This window comes from Neurospora tetraspora, assembly GCF_033439725.1.
Source record: "Neurospora tetraspora strain CBS 560.94 chromosome Unknown B0H65scaffold_7, whole genome shotgun sequence".
Classification (NCBI taxonomy): domain Eukaryota; kingdom Fungi; phylum Ascomycota; class Sordariomycetes; order Sordariales; family Sordariaceae; genus Neurospora; species Neurospora tetraspora.
This window is the reverse complement of record NW_026944389.1, coordinates 1,245,709-1,269,547: the sequence shown is the minus strand read 5'-3', so window position 1 is coordinate 1,269,547 and position 23,839 is coordinate 1,245,709. Positions and strand designations below refer to the sequence as shown.

The window sequence follows — 23,839 nt, the reverse complement described above, 5'->3', positions numbered from 1 at the left end:
GAGTGCATTCTGCCAATTCTCATAGTGTGGGAGTCGAATGGCACTCGAATGGAAGGAATTGCAGGGAGGCGGCCAATAATGAAACCCTATACTGCAGACTTGGATCACCAGGGAGCTTTCTGTTGTTGCTTCTTTCTGCTCGTCGTCGATGCTTCCTAAAATAGGCAGGCCCTGAAATGAGCACCTGTTGACGGTCTTGCAGATATCATATCTGTTGTACTCGTGGATACTCGGATAAGGCCTTGGAAGCTTGTCGGGATGCGGCCACGGCGGGCCACGGCTTCGACGGCCATGTTGCAAGCGGCTCGAGATATCAAACTGGGAGAGTCTGGTGAAATTACCTAGACGCCCGCCCAGCCGTCGAGCATCCAACAAAGGATAAATTTCGAGAAGGGGGATGGGGGGAGGGTTGAGAGTTGACAGATGAGGGATGCAGGAAGCTGCGCATCATTTGCTGCAATGGAACCGTGAAAGAGCGAGCGTGGTTGCATCCTATCACTTGGTTCATGGAAAGAGGAAGAAGGAATCGAGATGGGACTTCTACGTTACCTCCTGCTAGCGGGGAGATGAGGAGGAAGGACCTACTGCCTAGAGGTACTGCCTGCGTAGACTGAAGAGCTCATGATGGCTGCCTGGCCAATCAAATATTACAATTGAAAAGACTCTTCAGTTTTGCAGTTGTACATGGCAGGAGCGAACACTGGTGTTTTGTAATTGAAGTTCAAGGGATGCGGGGCACCTGCCGATTCAAGGGACATCTTTCGATTAACTTGCACTGGGGCGTCTGATCGATGTTCCCACACTCAAACGCCTTATCAGTCTTGGCGCGCTAGTTGTGTTGAGTTGGCCACAATACCGACTTGAATATAAATTTGATAGATTGATTAGATTTAACCGTTTTAATTAACGTAAATTAATTATATTGCATTGTAAAATATTGAAATCTGCACCAAAAAACTAGTATTTTAATATTAGTATATTAGCTATCATTTTATTTAGCGTTTTTATTATATTTATTCTTATTATGCTATATAATATAGTAAACTTTCTTAATTCGAATTAGCGAACCGTCGTAAACTTAATACTCTATAACAACAAACCTATTAAAGATATCACTATAACTATTAGCGTTTACGAGCATATAATATATTGATATAAATGCAACTTTAGTATTACTAGTAAGTTAATACTACCCTTTCGAGCGTCCTAAAATTCTAGAAAGTTCCCTATGTAGGCTATAGAAATATATTCGTAATTATAGTAACCGTTCGTAATCACTATATTATTATTAACATCGTAAAGGAGGTTATAAAGTTATTAATATTGAAACTATCCTTATACTTCAACGAAATTTATAGCTTCTTAGCTAACGAATACGATGTATACGTATTGATTGAAATTATACGGCGCTATCTATATTAGGAGCGTTAGAAGAAAAAGAAGCTAGCGTTTAAAGTAGTATAATAGGAGCCTAGGCTAGTAATAGAGTAGATAATAAAATTATTATTATTTATTATAAAGATATTCGTTTTTTATAATAAATTTAGTATAAATCGATGTGATAGAGCTTATTATATTAGTTAGATTCCCCGTAATACTGTTATAATAATATCGAGCTGCTTTAAGTATAGTAAGTAGTATTATATTCTCTTAATTATATTGGTTGATAGTGTACTCGAAATATTAGTCTTTAAGGGATAGATAAATGCCTTGGGGTTTATTAAATAGTTGAGAAATCGCTTCCTCCCTATAATAAATCCCTTTCCTGGTCGTAATAGTATTTTAGTAATAGATAATACGAATTGGTATTTACGTAATAGATTCTATTATACGTATATAAGTATAGGTATATTATTCTAGTATTTATTGCTATATTCCCTAGAATTTAACCCGATCGATGTATACTTTAGCGATTTTAAGAAGTATATAAAGCGGGTATATAACGACGAGGGTAGCGATAGGATAGCTAATAAAGATTTCCCTATTTTCCTCTATCGAATTATTAAAAGTATTAGGTATAGAGTATAATAGATCCGTAGCTACTTTAAGAATGCGAAATTAATTATAAAGGGTATTAATAATATTAATAAAAATTATACGATTTTATATACTAGCTAATTAGAAGAATTTAAAAAGACTAGTAATATTATTAGGCGAGGGTAGATAGGGAGGGTAACTAGGTAATATGAGGGTTAATGTATGATTTTTCCTATAATCTAGTACCAAAAATGCTAAAAATACTAAAGGTATTAGAAGTATTAAAAGTGCTAAAAATATTAGAAATATTAAGTAGAGTAGTAGTATTTAATTATATAATAATAAAAAGAGTGTATAAAAGTACTAGAAATATATAAAATCCCTCCTTATAATTAGAATAGTTTACTTCTTTTATTATATATTGATTCGTTATAATTTATTTAGTACGCTACCGCTAGCGGTCGTATTACCCGTTAGAGAAGTAAATACTCTTATAAGGCTAAGTTCGAAGGTGGTAATATTAGTCGGTCGTATTATGAAGCCGTATTGGGAGTTTAGTATATAATAATAGTTAATTAAATTTATTAATTAAAGGGTAGAGGGTATATTATAGAAGCTATTTACTCAGGCGATTATTAATTATTTTTATTTAAAGAAGGTTTTAATATTATTTTTTAGGAAAGTATAGAATTTTATTATAAAACCTAATTTTATAAATTATTCGATTAGTTAGTCTTTGAGCGCTATAATATCCGTAACGGGGGCGTTTAATTTTTTAAATACTTCCTATAGTATAATTAGAACCCGCAATGCTTGTGCTGCTACTATAATTTTCCTAAAATAATATTCCTGGCAGAAGGTTTTGAAGAATTTAATAATGAGTTCGCTTAGGGTACGGTTATATAGCGGGGGCGGTAGTGGGGAGGAAGGAATTAGAAGGGATTACGGCTATATTAATTTATTTTCGTCGGCGATAAAAGGTAGTATAATTAAAAAGGTATTAGAAGTATAATTAAAAGTAAAATAAAGAGTATTTGTATAAATATAGTAAATGAGGGTAGAAGGTTATATTTAACCACTAGGATTTTATCATTAATAGGGTAATTATAGAACGTAATAATCTAATAATTAAATAGTATATTTAAAGCGGCGTTTAGTAGGGTTATTATAGTACCCAGTGCCGGTATAGTAATAGTAGAGGTAGTTATAATAGAGAAAAGAGGAAGAGGCGGGAGAGTTAGGTAATAAAAGTAACTATATAGAGGGTAATATATTAACTAATATAGTAGGTATAGGTATAATTAGTATAGGGAGTAATATAGTATTAATAGCCTCTCTTTCTTTTTAACGTTGTTTACAAAAGATTATTAATAGATTTTATATTAGTATTACTATTATTACTATTAATAATATTAATAATATTAATGTATATTAGGAGTTTATTACTGCTATATTTCCCGCTATTCGAATTAGTACTAACTGCAGCGGTCTTTATTATAATTATCTTTTAAATAATTAAAATATAGGGATTTCGTATAGTAATATACCTAGCCGCAATAACCTTTACTTACTTACCTACATTTTTAGTAGAGAAGTTATAATATATTTTATTACTATTAATAAAGTAATATATTTAATAGTTAATTCCCTTATTATAATTCTTATAATTATACCTAATATTATACTTCTACGTTTAAAAGAATTTATAGTACGTAGTACCATAGGACTTATACTCTCCGCGTACTTCTTACTCGTAATCTTATTTATTAAATTTATTAATTTCCTTTAATATCATATTAATTATATTCTTCCTCCTTATATTAGATTTAGAAGTATTAGACGCGTATAATAATAATTGTAGTGTAATAGTTATAAAGGGATTAATTATATTACGAAAGGGAGTAGGGGTAAAGGGTACGTTAATAATAAGGATAGGCGTTAATATTATAATAAGCGGGTCGACGAAGGTAAAAGTAAAGGCAAGCGTAAAAGTATAGTACTAAGTAGTATTATTACAGATATATACCTTTATAATACCTTCGCTATTAAAGTTATAATTATTATTATTGAATTAAGTAATTATAATAGTTTTTATATAAATTATAATTTTATTCTTCTTATTATTATTATAAATATTAGTAGTATACGTAATATTATAAAGGATAACTTAATATTTAACTTTAGCAGCGGCTGCGTTAGCGATAATCTTTTAGGTATATTTTATTTATAAACGAAGGACCTTACTAAATACGGTTATCTTAAACCGTTAATTATAAATTTTACCGTTTTCTTATTCGATTTCGATTTTTTAATAGTTTCCGCGGTTAAGAATAGTGGGAGGTTTGATTTTAAGAGTAGTAGGGCATAACCCTATTATTGTAAACTTTATTTAAATATAAGAAGGGAGAGCGGGCTTAGGAACTAATACGATTTATTTGCGGGTACGTAGTTAGGTTAAAATATACGGTTAGGTTGGGGATATTACGTTTTTATTGTTATTAAAGAAGTAAAATAATATATTAATAGCCTTCTTTTTAATGGTAAAGCAGATAAGAAAATTAGGGAGTTGTTGTTCCTCTTCTTCTTTCTTTTCTTCTTTGTCGTTATTGAGTTCGCTATCGAGGTCGTTATTAGGGTTGTTAGAGAATTTGATAGGGGCTAGTTGTATAGGCGGGGAGGAGAATATGGGGGTAGCTTTAATTTCGGGCTTTAGAAACGCTATTGCTAATTTTAGAAAAGGTTTTGGCGCGGGTGCCTTCCCTTTCCCCTTATTCTTAGGGGTAACCTTTTTAAGAGTAGCCTTTTTCTTGGGGGCGGCTTTCTTAGGAGCGGCCTTCTTAGGGGCGGTCTTCTTAGGGGTAGCCTTCTTAGGGGTAGCCTTCTTAGGGGTAGCCTTTTTAGGGGCAGCCTTCTTAAATAAATTAGCGATAAATTCCCCCCTCTTTAAATTTAATAAGAATACGGCTCTTTTTCGTAGGGCGGGTGGAGGTGCGTATTGGATTCGAACCTTAATCTTCGTCGAAGTAGATTGAAGTAACGTTGGCGCGACGAGTCCGCTTCTGGTTCTTTTTTAAGATCGACTTAGGAGACATTGTTTTGTTACGATAGTTCAATTAGTTAATAAAATATAATTGCTTTATTTACTTTGTATAATAAAAGAAGTTATGTAGCGCTTTAATTCTATATAGAAATTATGTAAAAAGACGATATTTTACAATATATATATATATATTCTCGCTTAGTTGTTATAGCCAGCTTAGCAAAGTCTTGGCAACTGACAAGGCGCTCGAGTGTGGGAATGGCTCACAGGTCTGTGCAGCTCCTGCCATCCACTAACAAAGTGTGCTGCAAATCCATAGCGAGACTGTTATCGGCCGGCATTCACTTAGACGTCACTCAAACACAAGGCTTGACACTCGGCGTCAACTTTCTTCCAGTCTCTTCGACTTCCACCAACCACAAAGCAAACACAGCAACAACAAACTCTCAGCCTTCTTCACCCGTCCTGACTCTTTTGACCAATCCACTTTCATTCCCAACTTCCAATCCGCAACCGTCACAACGTACCAAGTGATAATCTTCCACTTGATTGCCTTCATTTCCGGCCATCGATCATCTCCATCCACCGCCCACTGTCTAATGTCCGCAATCGATAGAAGGATGGAGGAATTGCAACCCTCCTCTTCTGGGACCAGCCCTTGGTCCATGTCCTCCCACCTTACCACCCTCTACGTACCACTGGAAGCCAGCCGCAACTTGCGCTAACTTCAGACCCGTCCAGGAAGCCTGAAAATCCACCACGCTAAAACACTGCAACCATTGCCTCATCCAGACCCTTCAGATTCGACTCTTTGACTCGACTTCAAAACTCTAACGGAGCTTAGACATGCCCCGACGAGCTTGACTCGCCCTCCTCACAGGAGACGTGACCAACGTATGACGGACTACATACGATTCGATACAGCAATACCTGGTGCCCAAAGCATCTGGCAAGAGCGAAGATTCGGGCAAGAGAACCTATCTCCAGCCATCGAACCAAGAGCCCGGACTGGCTCACCACTTATATACCCAATATGGAAGCCCCGAGCCTCACTACCTGAAATTCCATATGAGCACAGAGCTCCGGACGGACACGCCTCGCCCACCGAGTCGTCCGATATCTAGGCAAACTACTCGTAGGCATCTACTTGAACATCTCCGCGTGAACATGTCGGAACTGGCTCTCTCCCTGCTTCGACCGGCTGGCATCCTCTACTGCCTTGAGAGACTATACCGCCGTACCCGTAGGCATACAACAAGTTGAGCTGAAACGGTTATTGTAGAGGGACGTGCCAGTATCAGTCCCATTCAGTACCATACATGCACTTTGCGGATGTTCAATAATCTCATAAAGAGTCCTGAGGTTGCTATTATGTACACTAACAAGTCCAATAGTGCTTGGTACTGGTTTTAGCAGGCGTTATCATAACCGATCTACACAATTCAGAACTGGCACTTCAGCCGAGATACATAATGGCCACAGATCAAGTTTCGAATCAGGGCCGCGAAGGCTGCATAGCCAATCAGGCATGGATCTGTCAAGACGTCTTCGTCGAATCAACCAGGGCAAGACAGGCATAGGCATGAATGATGACCGCCGCAAGGCCGCCCATCTTTTTTCCGTTAAACGGTGCCATAGGGGCGTTGGGGCGTCCAGGTGACTGCGGTGACGATACGGTAGGTACGGCTTGAAGGCGAGGCATTCGTCAGCAGACAAAGGCATGTTTTCCACCAGCCCCGCGAGCCCCGACATCATCGGAATTCTGGAGCCGCTTGGCCGCATTGTGCTGCAACTCGTCGCGTTGAAACTTATTCCCCTACAAGGGCGCTGCCTTCAGAAACCGTCAGAAACATGCCGCATGCCAATCACAAACTTCCCTCCCGTTGTTCACCTTTTGCCACTTCCTATCAGCACTACGCGTATCAGTAACAGCATTATTTTCGAACAACGCCTTGCTGAAGAGTACTGGCCTAAAGGCGGCGGTTCAGCGCGGCTACGAGTGCACGGCATCATCGGATAACAGGTAACAAACAGTCGGACTCATTCAGGGACTGAAATTCATGTGCAGCCTGTAGGTGTCTGCGTCTGCGTTCATGGCTGTGTGCGTACATGTTTCCGCTGTTCTTTTGCGAAGAACGTCTGCTGTGTGTAAACGGACATAAAACACGTTTTCATCACCCAAACGGCGAAAACGTAAGAATCGCAAAGTCACGGGCCGACTAAGAATTGCTCTCAACAACAAAGGGCAAGTTGCAAACCTTCACACAGCGGGAATGGGCACAACAGAGTGCGTCACACGCTGTCACGCGCGCTGGGCTGGGCTCTTTTGCTTTTCAGTTTTCGCCGTCCTCCTGTTGAACGATGGTGGATGCCGCTCTGATCCTTTCCGTCTTGCACTCAGTGCTCGTCTTGATAACTAGCAGCTCGGCTCACCCCCCTCTTTCTCTGACAAGGACAGCATCTCATCATCCTCCACATCCCATTTGCTTCTTTGATGAGCAATCAACGGCCTGGGGGCGCATGAGGATGAAAGGGGGGCGTGTGTATGATGAGCATTGGACGTTAGTCCGCATGCATGGGCAAGATGTGACACAGGGCGTTTGAGTGATCTGTGTCAGACAACCCTTGTCCTCGTTATTGCTCGTCGTCACAAATCACTCTTGCTGCGCATTAGCGGGCGCCCCAAGCAGGCATTGGGCCATTCCTTGGTGCTCCATGGACCTTCGCAACCTTCCAAGACGCCCCACACGCCTCTAATCCCTCACCCTCATCCACCCTCATTCCCGCCATACTCGTTCCGCTCTAGTGCCGTCCACCCAAGATTAAGAATAGGATGGTGCATTGTGGTCCCATGGGACTCACGGCAAGGATGCGCTGGTTTGAGCCGGGCGGTGGCCACAGCGTCCAGCAACAGAGAGAAAGGTAAAAGAGGGTACCGACAGCGAGGAGAGAGGGAGGTGAGTGGGTGTGGGCAAATCGGTGCTCCTCAGAGGTTCCCCCAAGTCTCACACCCTCCGTGCCTTCGTACCTCCCATCTTACCGTCGTACCGACCACACCCTGCATGTACCGCGGTATCCTCGTACTCTCCTACCCTTGCACACAGTCTTTGGGACGACTTCGGGGGTGGATGGACAGCCAGCCTGACATGGGGCACTTGGGGACCAATCAAGCCACCCAGACCACGCAAGCCGAAGAGGATCGCATTGCACCATGCCATCCTTTGACAGAGAACGGGGCGGCAGGGTAAGCTCGCCCGCCAGCCAGTGAAAGAGAGCATCGTCAAATATCTACGATCTCCGGTCCGCATCTTGCTACGCTCTTGCCTCGTGCTGTTAGCTTCGTTCAACATCGTCACCGTTTTCGACACTCACTTCACTTGGCATCTTCTTTTCACCTCCTACTCCCCCGTTCTTCTTCCAGGTCCAGTGTCCGTGGAGACTATCCTCTTTCACAACAACTCCGTCAACGACTCCCATGATATTCCGTCCTTCTTAACTCAAACAACAACTCTCAACCAACGACTTACAGACATACGCCTTCTTCACCCAAAACTTGTTGACCCGTTCACTCGAAGTCAACATCTGGATTGTTTGCGACCCAAAGCCTGGACGTTTTAGGATTTACAATCAACCCATCAGGACAAAGCTCGAGCCAGTGCCATTCCATCCATTCCAGAGGAGCAAAAGGACGTTACCCGGACTTTCATTTTCTTTGGTCTTCTTGAGGATATACCCAACCAGGAGCAGGATCCATCCAGTCTTTCTGTTCTCTTCCTGTCTGCTGTTTCCATTTCTTCTCCTTTCCGGACTTAACTTTGCGCCCATCCACCGTCGGCTTAGCCTAAACCAGGCCTGAAAGGAGTTAGTATCAGGAGTCAAGGAAGCAAGAACAGATCATGCATCATGTGTCAGAGTTTGGATATCTCACTCCGCCGGCATCACCAGCATCATTCGACCAGCAGTATATCTTCCCCCCACCTCACCAGCTACAGCAACATCACTATGTCCCGATGCCAGCCGAAGACCGACTAGGCATGTTCATCACCAACTCGCTCCAACTCTCAGGGATCCTGGGGTCTGGTGCATATGGTGTGGTTTATTCAGCCGTCGACCTGAAGGACAATGTTCGCTATGCCGTCAAGTGCCTCAGCAAGTTCAACCCCGATGGGACCCCGCTGGATGCTCGCCAGATTACGTTTCAACGCCAGGAGATACGTTTGCACCACCAGGCTTCGGGGCACCCTAATGTAGTCTCGATGGTCAAGATCATCGAACAACATGACTGCATCTACGTTGTCTTGGAGTACTGCCCGGAGGGTGATCTGTTCTATAATATCACCGAACGTGGGCAATATGTTGGTAAAGATGAGCTCGCCAAGAGTGTTTTCCTCCAGATCCTGGATGCCGTAGGACACTGCCACAGCCGGGGAATTTACCACCGGGACTTAAAGCCAGAGAACATCCTCGTCTCTGACAACGGCGAAACTGTCAAGTTGGCAGATTTCGGCCTCGCAATACAACAGGCAACATCTATGGACTACGGGTGTGGCTCAACATTTTATATGTCGCCAGGTAGGTTTTCATGCTTTTGCGAACTTTCTCATGTCAATCTCCCCTAGCCCATCTCGGCCATGCGATTCCTCGTTCTCATTTCTCACTTTCCATCCGATCCCCTGGACAACAAACTGACTTCTTTCTTTTCTTGTTCATTTAGAGTGCCTGGATCAAACAGCAAGGAGGCCTTTCTATTATTGCGCGCCGAATGATGTCTGGAGCCTTGGAGTCATCCTGGTGAATCTCACCTGTGGACGTAACCCATGGAAGCAAGCGTCTTTTGAGGACTCCACCTACCGGGCCTACGTCAAAAGCAAGGATTTCCTCAAGACCATTCTCCCGGTGTCGGACGAACTGAACGACATCTTGGGGAGGATTTTCACGCCCAATCCTGACCACAGGATTACCTTGCCCGAGCTGCGAAGCCGGATTCTTGCTTGCTCCAGGTTCACCCAGTCGCCCGCATCACTTGAGCAGCAAGTTACATATGTTGACGCCGAGGAATACCCGTCGCCCATGTCACCCTCTTCGTCGGACTCCATGTCTGATGAGGGCTCTACTTGCTCCTCGGATGAAGGGTCGCTTACCTCGGCATGCTCGAGTATTGAGGACTTGGAGGAGGACGATGATGATGACTTGGTCTCGGATATTCCGGAGATCAAGACACCGCCGCCACAGCAGCCATTGCAGGGAAGAGAGCCGGTGATCTTCGAACCCTTGGAGGATCCCAACGTTATGACGCAGTACAAACACGACTACTTCCAGCAGCCTTACCCAACAACGGTCCCGCAACCTGTCCAGCAGCCGATGATGCCCATTTCGGTCCAGCCGAACTATGCACCATCAAAGTACCCATCTGGAAACCTTTGGGAAACGATCAAGTACTATACGCATTCACACCACGCTCCCTTCCACCAGGTTCCTTTCTTTGCGCATATCCAAGGCTGTTATTAGTCGGTCGCAAGATTCTGCAATACGTTTTGGGGTTGGCCGAAAGGCTATACCTCGTTCAGCTTTTTATGTCTCCATGCCACGGCCGATGGCAAACACGGGCGCCGGAGATATTTCATGTTACTTCTTCCCTCGCGATTAAACTAATATCCCACCACATAGATGGTCTTTGTCCGGATTATGATACCCAGGAGCCCGGGATAAAGAGGAGCGGCAAGTTTTCCCAGTGGGAATTGTTTCCGTTTTTATTATACGTTTTCATTGAAAGAACAACCTGTATTATTGTACACATACGAAGATGGGGTGGGATGGCTCTTGTGCTTTTCGATACACTGTTTGGAGTTTGGGGTTTGTCAACCGCATTTCTACATGTGGAAAGGGGGGATTGGGAAGGAAAACTGGGTCGATTTCAGTCGACCATCATTATTTGCATGGTTTTTTGGGGCGAAAAGACTCCCATTTTTCCGTTTTCGGCGCAACAAAAACAAAACCGGGGAGGAATATAAAGATCTGGAGGTTTCACGACGCAACGTTACGCTCTGTTTGGGGTCTAGAAGACATGTGTTTTTTATTCCCTTATTTGCCTTGTTGTCGGCTACTCTTGTTTTTTCTGCGGTGGACAGAAAGTCTGTTTAGAGAAACGGAGGTCGGGAAAGAAACGGAGTGGTGTTTAGAGAGCGTTGTTTCTGCTGAATGATACCACTTCCCGTTGTACATCTTTTGAAGTTCTCGAAACTGGGGTTGGCAAGTGGAATTTCGGCTGTTTTCTTGGGGGTTTTTTTTTTCTTCTTTTCTTTTTCTCAGGGTCATGATGGAGTTGACGAAAAGACATGGATGAATGACATAAATGATGGGATACGAACATATTTTTTTAGAACTTTACTCGGGTCAAGAGCCCTGCTTTGTGCTATATTGCGCGACTTTGGAAGAGGTCCTGGCGCGCAAAGACAAATACGTTTTTACATACACTCTGGAACACATGTACATACGGACGGAGTGGAAAAGGAATGAGCTGTCTTGATCAAGAAATTTGCTTGGTAGAGCAGCTTTCATTCTTGCAGCCGCGCTTATCTCGGTTGCTTGGGAGGAGAGAAATACAAATAAATGATGGTTGAGACACACCAAACACACACATTTGTGCACTTTTGCAGTGAGATGGTGTCTGGTGATAGTTGCATGGCACCAATGTTTACCACTCCTGAATTGCCCTCCCCGACCCAGTACCGTAGCTGGGCACCCGGGCAACGAGTGCCGGTGGGCAAAAGGGCCGGTTGCTGGTGCCCGGCTGGCCCATTCAGGGGTTGGCAGCGAAAGGTGTGGACGCCGAGATGCACGACGCAGACGAATTTTTGCACCCAGTGACACATGCAATCTTTCACACAAGGTTACAAATCACTCACTAACAAATACCCACACCACCCACTGTCACTCCACTATCAGATGTTCCCAACGTTTCCAACAGCGCCCAGCAGTTGCCAGAAGAAACAAGGTACAGGTGCATTTTGTGTGGTGGCAGGGCACTCACCACCACCACTTTAGCAGTCAAGTGGAATATCATCCACTCTCCTGCAGCTATCGTCGCAAGTAGTGGAAGCGACAACAGACCCGTCACCCGACGGACTTCGAGACGGACAAGACGACGGAGGATCCGATATTGCCTTAACACCTCAACTAACCGCTTGCTGATGCCCCTGCGCCCTCAAATGTGGAGTAAACAATGCCCTACCAGTCAAGTATGCACCTAACCTCACTGGCTGCTGCTGCTGCTGCTCGTCCCTGTTACCGCTCGCTAGAAGTTATGCGTATCGCCCGATGGCATCGAGCGGGCGCCTGCCTGTCTGCCTTGCTGCACTTCACTGCACCTCTGAACTCTTCTGCAAAAAGGATACCAAAGATCAAGCAAGAAGGATACATTCCTGTAAGCGTAGTATGCAGTAGCGTCGCAGCTGTTTGCAGGATATAACCAGAACAGGTATAGAATGAAATCTTGAGCGTGTGTGTGTCTCAACCTTGGATCATGCACGATATCGAAAACAGAAAATAGGAACTGAACTGAACCGAGCCGAGCGATAGAACGAAACGGCTACTATCAGTCACTACCGCCAAAGAAAGGGTCCCATCGAAGGAAGAAGGAAGGGACCCCTCTGTCTCTGCTCTCAATGTTTGCTCTCACTGTTTCCGTTGGTAGTCTCAGATAGTCTTCTGTTGTTGGTGTCGGTGGTTGGGAAGAATGGGCGCAAGCAACCAAGCCGCAAGAGAGCGAAGACGACGACTGAACATCTTGACCTGTTTGAAGTGAAGGATGGCGATTGGTTGATTCATGCTGGTGCCACCTCGCCCTGCTTTTTGGTGCTGAAGTGAAAATGAGAGGGACGAAAGAAGGTGTGTGGTGTGGGTGGGCTGGTGGGTGTGAGTCTGTGCTGCTGCGGGCGGGCACTTGCATTTCTCACACTGGCTTTGCGCCTGGTCGCCTGGGTCGTGAGGGAAGTTGAGAATTGAGATGAGATGGGAGGACGAATCAGAAGGAAAAGTGAGGCGTGCTTCGCATGTTGGCTGTCTCATCTAGACTGATGATTGGTTGGATATGTTGCTGGGTAGGGTTCCTTGGGAGGCCAGGGAAGACACTGTGAGAGTGGGAGGAAAGGCTGGAGACGAGGGCATCATCGTCGTTGCTCGGCACGGCACAGACATCATGACTTCCCGACTCCCACACAACAAGGCATGGAAAGAAGCAGGTGACATCCTCGACGACGAGCATCCCATCTGCCCCTCCATCCATCCATCCCAATATGGGAATTCATCATTTTATCCGACTTTTTATCACAGCGGGATCAACAACAACCACGGCAAGGAGAAATTCGCGGACAAATTTCCCGAGCTGGTGATGACGGTCTGACGGTCGTCATCTATCATCATTGCTGTGGCACAGTGCAGCCTCCAGGCAATATGCCTAGGAGGAGCTCTGAGGAGGAAGGGGCTTGGTGGTTGGGAAGATCCCCACAGGGCCCCTTCATTCAACATCATCAATATCATCACCACTACCACCATCATCATCATCACTCTCAGCACTTTAATTCAACCAAACAATCACACGATAATCCTTGACGAATATGGCTGTTAACCTCGGACCACTATGCCATTCTCGGAAGTTAATCTGCGTGTTTCTAACAGAAGGTTCATTCCAACGTTGTGATATTGTCTTTTTTCAAATCATCACACATCAAACAAGACGTGGATATCCTTGTTCGGGATATCAAGATCTTGCCCGTACGTGCGGCCATGTGCGTGCACAACTTCACGGCACTGCACGCAAGCGAGGGAGATGATTGCTGGGACGGTCTTTGACTCTGGGACCGGAAAGTTGCCCAACTGTGGAAACTCGCTTCTGTTACCTCTGCCCTGGAGCTGGAACACGACGGCGTGGGCCGGCAAGCGGGAAGGATTCACAGTGGGGAGCAAGCCTAACGAAACGATGGTACAGTGGGGTTCCTTTTCTTCGTTTTTCACTTTCTCCATTTCCACGGAATCTTTAGCTGGATAGACTCAAATCCATGCGTGGATAGACTAAACCCACTTTTTTGGGCGCCCAGCCATAAGCACCGCAAAATGGACCTTCCGGGGCGCATTACCAAATCCACGATGTTTGTGAAGTTTTTCAGTGTCGTCAAAGCTGTCGCCTCCTATAGAGGTACTGCTGTCTCAAACCTGAACGCTGCCTTGGTCCGGGTGTTGCACGTGAAGCCATCGCTGTTAGTGCTGCCTAGGTACTGTGTAAGTGCCGGGGAGGGTGCTGGAAGTTCGCCCTCTACGCCCTCCTACTCAGCTTACTAAAAGCACTTGGCACTTGGGGTAATCCTATAATAATGGAGACAACGACAATGACAACGACATCATTGCCACTGACATCGACAGCGACAGCGATATCGATAGCGACGGAGACGACGATAGCTTCAAATGAATTGCAGCATGAGGGTGTGTATGATTTGCACTTGGTTGGCGGTATGGTGAGGTTGATGGGCGCGGTTGGGAGCCAGAGATTGGCTGGGCGCCCAAAAAAGTGGGTTTAGTCTATCCACGCATGGATTTGAGTCTATCCAGCTAAGGATTTCGCCATTTCCATGGCCACCCATCATGAGATATCGGAAAAATGGTCCAAAAGAGCAAAAGATAAATCTTGCCGACGCCGGCCGGTCGGCTCCTCTGGCTGGGCCTCTCGGTTGAGTGTGGATTGTGTACTGTTGACTGTCACAACGACAAGGTCAGGGGCATCAACAAGAGCCAGGGGTCCTCGATCCAATTCCCAGCCAAGCATCAACAAAAAACAACGAAAAAAGAAGGAAGAAGGAATGGCATTGGCAAAAGCCGCAGAGGAGGAGCTGGAGGGGCTGCCGAAGAGAGAGTTCCAGAAGCACCCCACTGGCACTCTGCCAGACAGTGAGAATCCACTCCTATCTCACAAAGTGGAATGCCCCTGTCGTTGGTCGGTCTGATCGATCATCGGTTTCCGACCTGTTTCGTTCCTCCGGGGCGGAGACGGAGAATCTCTGGAGGGGCTCCAGTTTTGTTGATGCCCTCTCCAAAGACTCCAACGCCCAACTCACAAAAACATCCACTGAGAGATCACCACCCCTCCAGCTTGGGCCTAAAAAGCTGCTGCTGCATCGACTTTGGGCTGGCAGCTGGCACTACTGCTGACTAGCAAGAGGCTCCAGAAGCCAGCAGCTGTTGCAGCAACTGATATCACAGAAAGTCGGTGAAGAGTTCACGGTAGCCACTCACAGAGTCTTTTCAGGAAAATGGCTCTTGTCTCTGGCCAATCGACTTTGTCAGTCCTCAACGTGTTTGTTTTCTCATTACCAAATCAGGCATTGTGTTGTCCTTGCAACCATGTCTCCATTCAGAAAAAGGCTCTCACCACTATCTGCAACTGTTTGGCTCTTGTGGAAACTCCTTCAATCCTTGTGATCAGTATCGAGAACTGATGAGCTGTTCCATCGTCCCTTCTCCTCCACTAGGATACTCACCGCAAGAGTCAGCGTTGCAGGTCGTTTGCAGCGCAGTGGACAGTTGTCTTCAGCTCATTCAGTACCCGAGTTCCACGCCGTGTCGACGGCGTCGTAGCTGTTTGCCGGCACTACAGTCGGGCATTCCTTGGACTTCCGGATGCTCGGTTGCCGGTAGCATGTTAACGCTTCACTCTTGAGATCGGCAACAAGCACTCCACGGCTTAGGTATCGATTACAGCGCATGTACTTTGTGTTAGTGTGAATATGAAGCTACCAGCTCTACGCTAACAGAAGCACCTGATTTCGGCACTTGTAAGTCAGGCTCTCATTATCAAACATCTTGACCAAATCAACCAAACAAAATCGCACATTCCACCCCTTGAGCCTCCAACAACCGATGAGATACCCAGCTATCTGGACATCCCGCGCCTCTCCCGCCCCCAGTGCCATGTGTAGAGTGCATGTTTGTCTCTTTGTCGAGCCTATTCAGCAACCTTCAAACACTTGAATTTGGGCCGAAACTTTCGGCTGTGTCAGTAACTTATTCGGCCGGAAGTCCGTCACAATATTTCGGAAGGACCGTGCGTGCGGCTTCTCCTGCCGGACCGGGAATTATCACCAAATCCGGCCCCAGGCCTGTTGAGCTGCCCGTGCCTCCGTGCCTGGATGTTTGAGCATCTTCCAAGGCATTGTTCCCGCTCTCGTGCCGCCCGCTCTACGGGATCACCGGTCTCGTATTGCTACGCTGTCCTGCATTCCCCGTACATGCTACGCAGCAGTTCTGTGCAGTCATGCCAGAGCGGCATGATTTGATGGAGACTCCGAAGGGGGACGGACGAAACGGATCGCCATCTCTCAAACAAAAAACCGCCGATGTTACCGATATAGCTGTTAGATCTCGGAGTCCCAATGGGTCCCAATGGGCCATCTCACTGAACATCATTGATCGGCAGTGGTCTAGACGAGACGAAAGACCACGAAAGCATGAAAAGGGCCTGAAACCATGATGCCTCGGACGACAAAAACCTAGCAAACTGGGCCGACGTACATGGGTTAGCTTGGAGCTTGGACCGCATCAGGAAAATGGGGTAAGAAAGCAACCGCCGCCCTAGCTCCGCGCGTTCATGGATCAAGCTGTTAAAGTGCTTGCATTAGCGCATTATCTTGGGGCTTGGGAAAGGCTTGGGGCTGGGGCCGGTGGCAGAAGGATTGAGGAGACGGCGTCTGTTTTCCGCTCCTTTCGTCCAGTCAACAAGTGAGACTGCACTGGATCGGACCCGTCCTTGTCTCAGCATCATCGCCATCGTCGTCGCCGGCCGTTCTCTCCATCCTGCTGGGTGCTACGTACTTTACCAAGCAGTCGGCTACACTGGCCGGCCTTCATCGTGCCTCGGGGTTGTCAGCCAATCGTGATGCGGCACCTTGCGAGCATGGAGTGCCATGGGCGTGCGTGGGTGTGAAGGCACTTTGAGTGGTGGTTGGGTGGGATAGCCGACAAGCGGCATGAACAACAGTTGTTGTCGTGCATACAACTGGGACTGGATAACCCAACAACCAACCACCATCGTCAACACCACATACCTACAAACCGTCCATCCCAAGATGCATCTCGCATTGCCACCCCACTGGCCCGGGCGTACCGTGAAGCGTGAACGAGAGGGAAAGAGAGAGAGAGAAGGCCGCTATGCTGCGCCCTAAGCCTCCGCCCGGTGATCCATCAACACCCCATCGCATCTCATCGGTGCTACTACCTTTCCGGCAGGATTGGCTGGAGCTCTCTCTCCTGCTGCTGGGTACTCGGCCGCTAACTCCCCATCATCTGTCACAGGAAGAGGGGAAATGCTCCCTCACATGGCGGTGAAGGAGGTGACGGGCAGTCTAGCCCTTTGGGCCCCGTCTCATGAGAGTTACTGACTACGGATACCATCATGTTACTGGTGCTTGTCGTTGCTGGCTTGTGTCCGTGTCTCACCCCTCCATCTATCCCCGTCCGGACCCTCAAGAGCTGATCTTGATGGACTCGGGCAAGGGCCTCCTCCTCCCCCCGGAAGATGTGGGTTGGGTGATCTATCGTATCATTCCCCCCTTGGGCGTTCTTATCTCGGCTCCCGGCTTGTGAGGGTTGTCTCCAGTCAGTCTCGACCGTTTCCGGTCGTGTGCAGTTCAGGTGGACGGCGGGGAGGGGACGGAAGGGCCGGGCTGCCGATTAGGTGGGTGTGCCGGTTTGTCCGTTTTCCTGCTCCTTCACGGCCTCGTCCTCCACCTCCTCACCGTTTGCTTCTGGCTAACGAAGAGTGTAGTCACGGCATAAGGAAGCACATGCACTGGGCTACGCACACAGGCTCTCTGTGTTCTGTGTGGACTGTGCCTCTTTGTGAGCAGCACAATTATGCACAAGCAATATCAGTCCTCCCACGAAGGCATGGCAGCGAGGCGTACACCACGTTCAATCTTGGTAACTTCAGCTGTTTTGTGGTGGTTTGTTGATAGTAAGGCGCATGAACTGATTGCAACATATGATGCTGATATGTTTGAGGTGATCCTCCTCTTCACGTACACCGAGTATTAAGCAATACACTCACTCTTACCCCCATGGAGCAACCATCTGATGATGTTTCAGTGGTCAGATATTGTGTGTTTGCGTGTCTATAATTCTTTACGTCCACCAATGGCATGATCCCTCTACGCCATCTATAGCGGCACGCTCAGCTCTCGTGTAGGGTTCACTGAAGTCCTAGACAAAGTGAAAACCCATATAGCCATGCAAGGCCGTGGTCCCGTCCATGAAACAAGCATGGCCTTGCAGCTTACCGCTGTCTCGGAGGCTCGGAGAGGAAGGAGGCAGTAAGGCCCAACTTCAGCCGCGCCGTGTCTTAGCAGGCGGGATCTGCAGCCGGCTTACTCTGCGTATTACTGTCGATCTCGGTTGGTTACCAAGTTCTGAGAGGTGTTAAGATAAAGCAGGGCAAAGGCAAGGCATAAACAAGAAACTTTCCGAGCTTGGTCCATCCCGGATGACGGTAGAGTGAGGCTGAAGCCACCGAGCCGTGAGACGGGAAAGTGAACAACGGTTGAGAGTCGACCGAAGCGGCTCGGTCATGGGCTTTGGCCTCCTCTTCCATGCCTTTGTTTTAGACGACGAGATGGAACGGTGGTGTGTCTCGAGGCTCGGAGGTAGTACGCGTTTGGAGTATAGTTCGTGGATAGTCATGTACTCACTCGATAATTTAAAGTAGTCTCGGACTCGAGACAAGTAGTCCCTTAACTCTCTTGTGTGGTCTCGGTTTCGCTGATCATGTCTGTCTTAGACTTGGCTAACACGCGTAACGCATCGAACGAGGCTCTTTTGCCTCAATGGTAGAGTCCGAGCCGTTGGCGGTGGCTTCCGAACAAGCGAAAAAGACAAAGAAAGATGAGGGAGACAGGTAAAGCCGCTCTGGTTCGGCTTTGGTCTTATTGATCAGCCACTTTAACAGTCGAATTTCGCCAGTGACTAGAAGTACTTTCACTGACAACAAAGAGAGCCAGTACGATATGACCGAGCGTGGCGCACCGAAAAGGCACGGAAACGAAACGGAAACACGATGACTCCCAAAAGTCCGGTTCTTACCAGCTCGGCACTAAAGCCCAAGTCAACCGCTCCCGTCCGGCGCAAGCGACTTCAAGCGCCATATCTTATGTCATAGGTCATATGTGTGCCGTCGGGACGATGGGAAAGCTTCAATCGGTCGGCTAAGTGAGACAATTATAGACGATCACTGCCGAAGCCAAACCTCGTCTTTGTTTGAATACGGCAGGTAGTGCGCCCTCGGCGAGGTGTGAGTCCGGCAGTTGATGATCACGACGGATTGAATTTGATGGTGTTCAAGGCATGGATAATCACGGTTGGTAGTCACCGGCTTACCAGCGCTTGAGACCATGTCTATATACCGTCTTTCATACGAGTTTCCGTATCCGTAGCCGTAGATTGAAACATGCGTCTTGTAGTTGTTCTAGAAAGGGTAGTCAGGTTAGACGCTTTGGTATGCGAAGCAAACTAATCTAGCAATGCAAGTCAAGGCCATCAATTTCTGACGCATGTCTTATGCATGGAAGAAAGCACACTACGTCGTTACGGGTTCAGTGTTTCATATGATAGTCAAGCTGATATCAGTTCTGACTCTAGCCTTGCTCACCGAGCTGAGAGACACCGTGGAGAGTCCGTGTCTGAAAGGAAACATGAAGTCAACCATCGGATGAATAATATCACATTTCAATCCTATACGCTACCAGTATATGCATAATGAGCGCTTCGGGGTCCAGGTCCACCGGAATCGCACAGACGCTCAGCTCAGCGAAGACGGCAGCCGTAGCCATATGGACGGTACGAGGCCTGAGAGAAGATTTGTGATTCCGATTATCTCCGAGTGGGCTAAGCAAGCGTGTGGGCGCATCGACCGTGTTGTTCTATGGAATTTGGAGAGTGGACAGGTTGCTGGGTCCCCTGGGCGGATGTTAATGGGGCAACCATCCGATGTGTTCCTCGAAGGCTCGGGACGAATAGAGATGGTCAAGCCTCCCGGTGAGTATCGTCGTAACTGGGATAACCGTTCCAACATGTGCGCCAGAATGCTCCGAGTGTCCCAATGAGGAGGGTTTGACTAATCGGATGCGGCCTTTGGTAGTTCGAGAAAAGTGTTTTCCAGTGTTACGAGCCATTACTGGGTAAGGTTGGCTGATAATTTCGGCTCTGCTATCCATCGGACGACAACGCTGCTTTGACCTTCTGCACCTCTGGTCTTAGTAAGCGGTTATCCCGAGAGCATATACATCCGCGATCGCATGGCAAGCAAAATTGACTATCATGTATGACATCAGATTCGCAATTCTCGGATGCTACCGCAATCTTTCATGGCCACGGCGAAGTGACTTGTTGGGACAACGGACCTTTGACATATTCCGACAAGTACAGATGTGAATCTCACATGCTCCTGGGGTGATGAGAAGCTTGGCGCAAAGTCCAATACTACTGACGGAAGCGCTGAATGGCGGTACACACGGCACCGCCTGGAGACCATCTCCGGCCTGGAGCTAGTTGCCGTCGTGGACTACATTGCTATCTCGGGGCAGGAACAATCTTGACACTCCACTGGGACTAAGGCACGAGCTCACGGGGCACAGCAATTTGGGATCAGGAGGTAAGAGATCAATCAAGCCTTTGGTGGTACTCTTAAAAAAAGAAAAAAAAGAAGATACAAGAAAACTTTTCGTCTTAGAGAAGGGAAATGATAGAACAAATAGTAGTAAAGGCCGGCGTTGACACAATGAGAAAGGAGTGGCCAAGGTCTCCTTCTCCCTCCACACCCAGGTTATCGGCGGTAAACACCGACAGGTATCATCATCCTTCCATGAGCTGCTGTTGTGAGCTGCTCCCATTATGGTGCTTCATCATTACCCACTGCGCCCAAATCACCGGCAACCTCTTTTCTCTCGGGCACCAACGCTGTACCCCCCCTTTTGCAATAAGCTCTTACCAAACTCCATCCCTTTCATCAACTACATCCTGCTCTCAAGTGGAAGGGTGGCAACGGCGACCTCGGTATCGACACCTCGCTTCTTGTCGGAGGGCTTGATGATAGTCCATGTGCCATCAGGAGACTTGACGATGGCGATGCCACATCCGGCAAGGAAGTTGGTCAACTTCTGGATGATGATGTACTCCTGCACTGTTGGCTTGGGTTTGTGCAAGAGAGTCTCGAGAGCAATCTCAGCACCTTCCAGCCCAGGGCAGACTGAAGCGTAAGCGCCAACGGAGAGGGCATCGCGCTTTCCGGGAACGAAACCAGTCTCAGTTCCTGGGGGCGCAGAGATCTGGTCAATGCCGGCTAGAAACTTGAGTGCGGACTTGATGGCTTGGATATCAGCCAAGTCTTCATCAGTCTTGTTCTTTTTGTTCTGGAGGGCAATCAACTGCTTCTCGAGTTGCAGGATAACCTTCTTGGTGTCGCTCGCGTAATCGCCAGGCAGGGAGAAGGACCGCTTGCCGGGAGTGAAGCCAGTCTCGGATCCAGGCGATGCGGAAATCTGATCGATATTTGCCAAGTACTTGAGGGCAGCCTTGATGGCGCGAATATCGTCGATGTCCTCGGAAGTCTTGTTCTTCTTGTTTTGGAGAGCCACCAGCTGCTTCTCAAGCTGAAGGATAACTTGCTTGGTGTTGGTGGCATAGTCCGCCGGGAGGCTGAAAGATCGCTTTCCTGGCCTAATCTCCCCCGGGATTGGGAAAAAGATGCAGGGTGGCTGTTCCTTGATGGGCAGCGAGATCTCGCAAGTGGGAATGGTGTTGCCATCCCCGGGGTGGAAGTCACTCCAGCCAGGACCAAGTGTCTGCCTCTTGCCGTTTCCTGGCGTGATCTCTCCCGGAATGGGGAAGAAGATACACGGGGGTTGTTCGCTGATGGGAAGAGAAATCTCGCAGGTAGGGATCTCGTCACCGTCACCGGGATGGAAGTCGCCGGACCCGGGCCCGATAAGGATTTGCCGCTTTGTCTTTCCTGGTATGATTTGTCCAGGGATAGGGTAGAAGAAGCATGGTGGTTGTTGGCTGATGGGAAGGGATATTTCACACCGGGGAATACTGGTGCCATCACCCGGATGAAAGTCGCTATAGCCGGGTCCAAGAACTTGTCGTTTCTCCTTGCCGGGTCTGATGGTGCCCGGAATGGGGAAGAAGATGCAGGGGGCTTGCTGAGAGATGGGGATGTTGATGGAGCAGGTTGGGGGGGCTTTGCCGTCACCGGGATGGAAGTCGCTCCAGCCACCTCCTATGAGGGTTTGGCGCTCCTCCACCTTCTTGGAAGCTGGCAAGGCATGGACGACACCAAGGCCGAGAAGTGACAGAGTGAGGCTTGATCCGACCATGATGGCGGAGGAATGGGAGGACTGCCGGTGCTAGTTGTTGTTGGTATCCGTCAGATCTGGGCAAAGTCCATGTCCGTAGAGAGCAACTCTTGAGCACGATTGACGCACGGGTCTTGGTCTTGTTGATATAGACATGGCGTCGTCGGTTGCTCGTCGTTCGACGTATGCCAAGGACCATTGTTGCCGTCATTAACCTCCCCTTAAATCTCAAAAAAAATATTAATAGCATATTGATAGCGACATTTTGAACCAGATTCATCCGATACTGCGGGCGAAACAGCATGGGACGTGGGTCATGTTGCGATATGGCGATATGGTGATGGAAGTTTGGTGGCGACAATATCGAGGCAATATGTAATAGATGAAATCCCAAGTGTTGAAGGCCCGGTGGTGATATAAACCGCTTTATTTACCCGGCTGGCCGGCATCGTCACCCAAGGGCACAAGGTCCCAAGCTTTGTTGACCTGTGGCCCGGACTCGCAGCTGGACATGCAGAACCTTAGACTGACATTTTGAAGTCGACGTTAGCATGCAGTTTTGGGTCGAGCGGCGACTTAAGGCCGCGGTCAACCGTATTGTGGTCTGGTCGGGGTTCAGGCGAAGGGATGGATAGGGGCAAGGGGACGGGCTATTTTTGGACTGACGTGGTGTTTTCACCCACCTTGACCCAACTTGGCGCGGACGACGTGCTGCTTCCCATCCGTGGTTCATGTATAAATGATGGTAGATATTGCAGCGCACACTCCCGGCGACCCGTAAAATTTGTCCCAGGAGTTGGAAGATGGAGACCGCGTTGCATTTGGGACACTTTTGCTCTGTAAGAGATTGATGATGCCGAAGTGATGAGAGTCGGCGACCTGTCTGTCTGTTTTTCACCAACAGCCCTCAGCTGTCTCTCGTCAAGTAGACACGGATCGTCTCGACACTTGATCAGTAGTTCTTCCGCCTAAACGCAATTGGGTGTTCGTGGGCGCATGGCGTCTTTTAACCGAACTTGAAGGTGCCATTGAACTTTCCACGGACACTTGTCCTTCTCAAACATGATAAAGATATCACCACCCCATCATCAGAGACGAACAGACGCAGACCAACCAAGCCAATGTGATAACGAAAATGTATAGTGAAGAAGGGCCGAGACTGAGGATCACACAAATTTGTCTCCAAGAATAGAGATAAAGTTGCTCCGTGTGGGTTGTTTTCTCGAGCTCATCCAGGTAAACATAGAGTTTGGTTTCCATTTCCCCTCCGGTGTTATCTGGGGCCGTTGACTTTTCCGGGGAAAGCTGTTCGTACGGCACAGCACATGGGAATCTGCCAGGAACACGATGGCGGGTAGGTTTGAGCTCTCACCTCGTGTCTCCGTGAGTGTTGTCATGTTGTCTGTGCCTCTCTTGACCTGGGAATGTCATG

General features: G+C 47.5%; 5 protein-coding genes across 5 annotated transcripts; 2 read left to right on the top strand and 3 right to left on the bottom strand.

Moving 5' to 3' along the window:
* Positions 1-8,228: 8,228 nt before the first annotated feature.
* On the top strand, positions 8,229-10,726 carry B0H65DRAFT_432509 (kinase-like domain-containing protein; the record flags this gene model as incomplete). Its single annotated transcript, XM_062825009.1, has 4 exons — positions 8,229-8,261; positions 8,893-9,589; positions 9,732-10,489; positions 10,685-10,726. 4 exons carry the CDS (start codon positions 8,229-8,231, stop codon positions 10,724-10,726), a joined length of 1,530 nt encoding a protein of 509 aa, XP_062678335.1.
* Positions 10,727-11,122: 396 nt separating this feature from the next.
* Positions 11,123-11,710, top strand: B0H65DRAFT_286091 (uncharacterized protein). The gene has a single exon (XM_062822948.1). The coding sequence runs from the start codon at positions 11,216-11,218 to the stop codon at positions 11,531-11,533; it is 318 nt and encodes a 105-aa protein (XP_062678334.1). The 5' UTR covers positions 11,123-11,215; the 3' UTR covers positions 11,534-11,710.
* Positions 11,711-13,293: 1,583 nt separating this feature from the next.
* On the bottom strand, positions 13,294-14,035 carry B0H65DRAFT_475005 (uncharacterized protein). Its single transcript, XM_062827280.1, has one exon. It carries the CDS (start codon positions 13,577-13,579, stop codon positions 13,343-13,345), a length of 237 nt encoding a protein of 78 aa, XP_062678333.1. The 5' UTR covers positions 13,580-14,035; the 3' UTR covers positions 13,294-13,342.
* Positions 14,036-17,734: 3,699 nt separating this feature from the next.
* B0H65DRAFT_551727 (uncharacterized protein) lies at positions 17,735-19,884 on the bottom strand (the record flags this gene model as incomplete). The annotated part of the gene is made up of 3 exons (XM_062829838.1): positions 17,735-17,808; positions 19,433-19,520; positions 19,798-19,884. 3 exons carry the CDS (start codon positions 19,882-19,884, stop codon positions 17,735-17,737), a joined length of 249 nt encoding a protein of 82 aa, XP_062678332.1.
* A 1,179-nt stretch (positions 19,885-21,063) lies between these two features.
* On the bottom strand, positions 21,064-22,428 carry B0H65DRAFT_432961 (uncharacterized protein; the record flags this gene model as incomplete). Its single annotated transcript, XM_062825032.1, has 2 exons — positions 21,064-21,894; positions 22,192-22,428. The coding sequence occupies 2 exons, from the start codon at positions 22,426-22,428 to the stop codon at positions 21,064-21,066; spliced, it is 1,068 nt and encodes a 355-aa protein (XP_062678331.1).
* Positions 22,429-23,839: the final 1,411 nt, after the last annotated feature.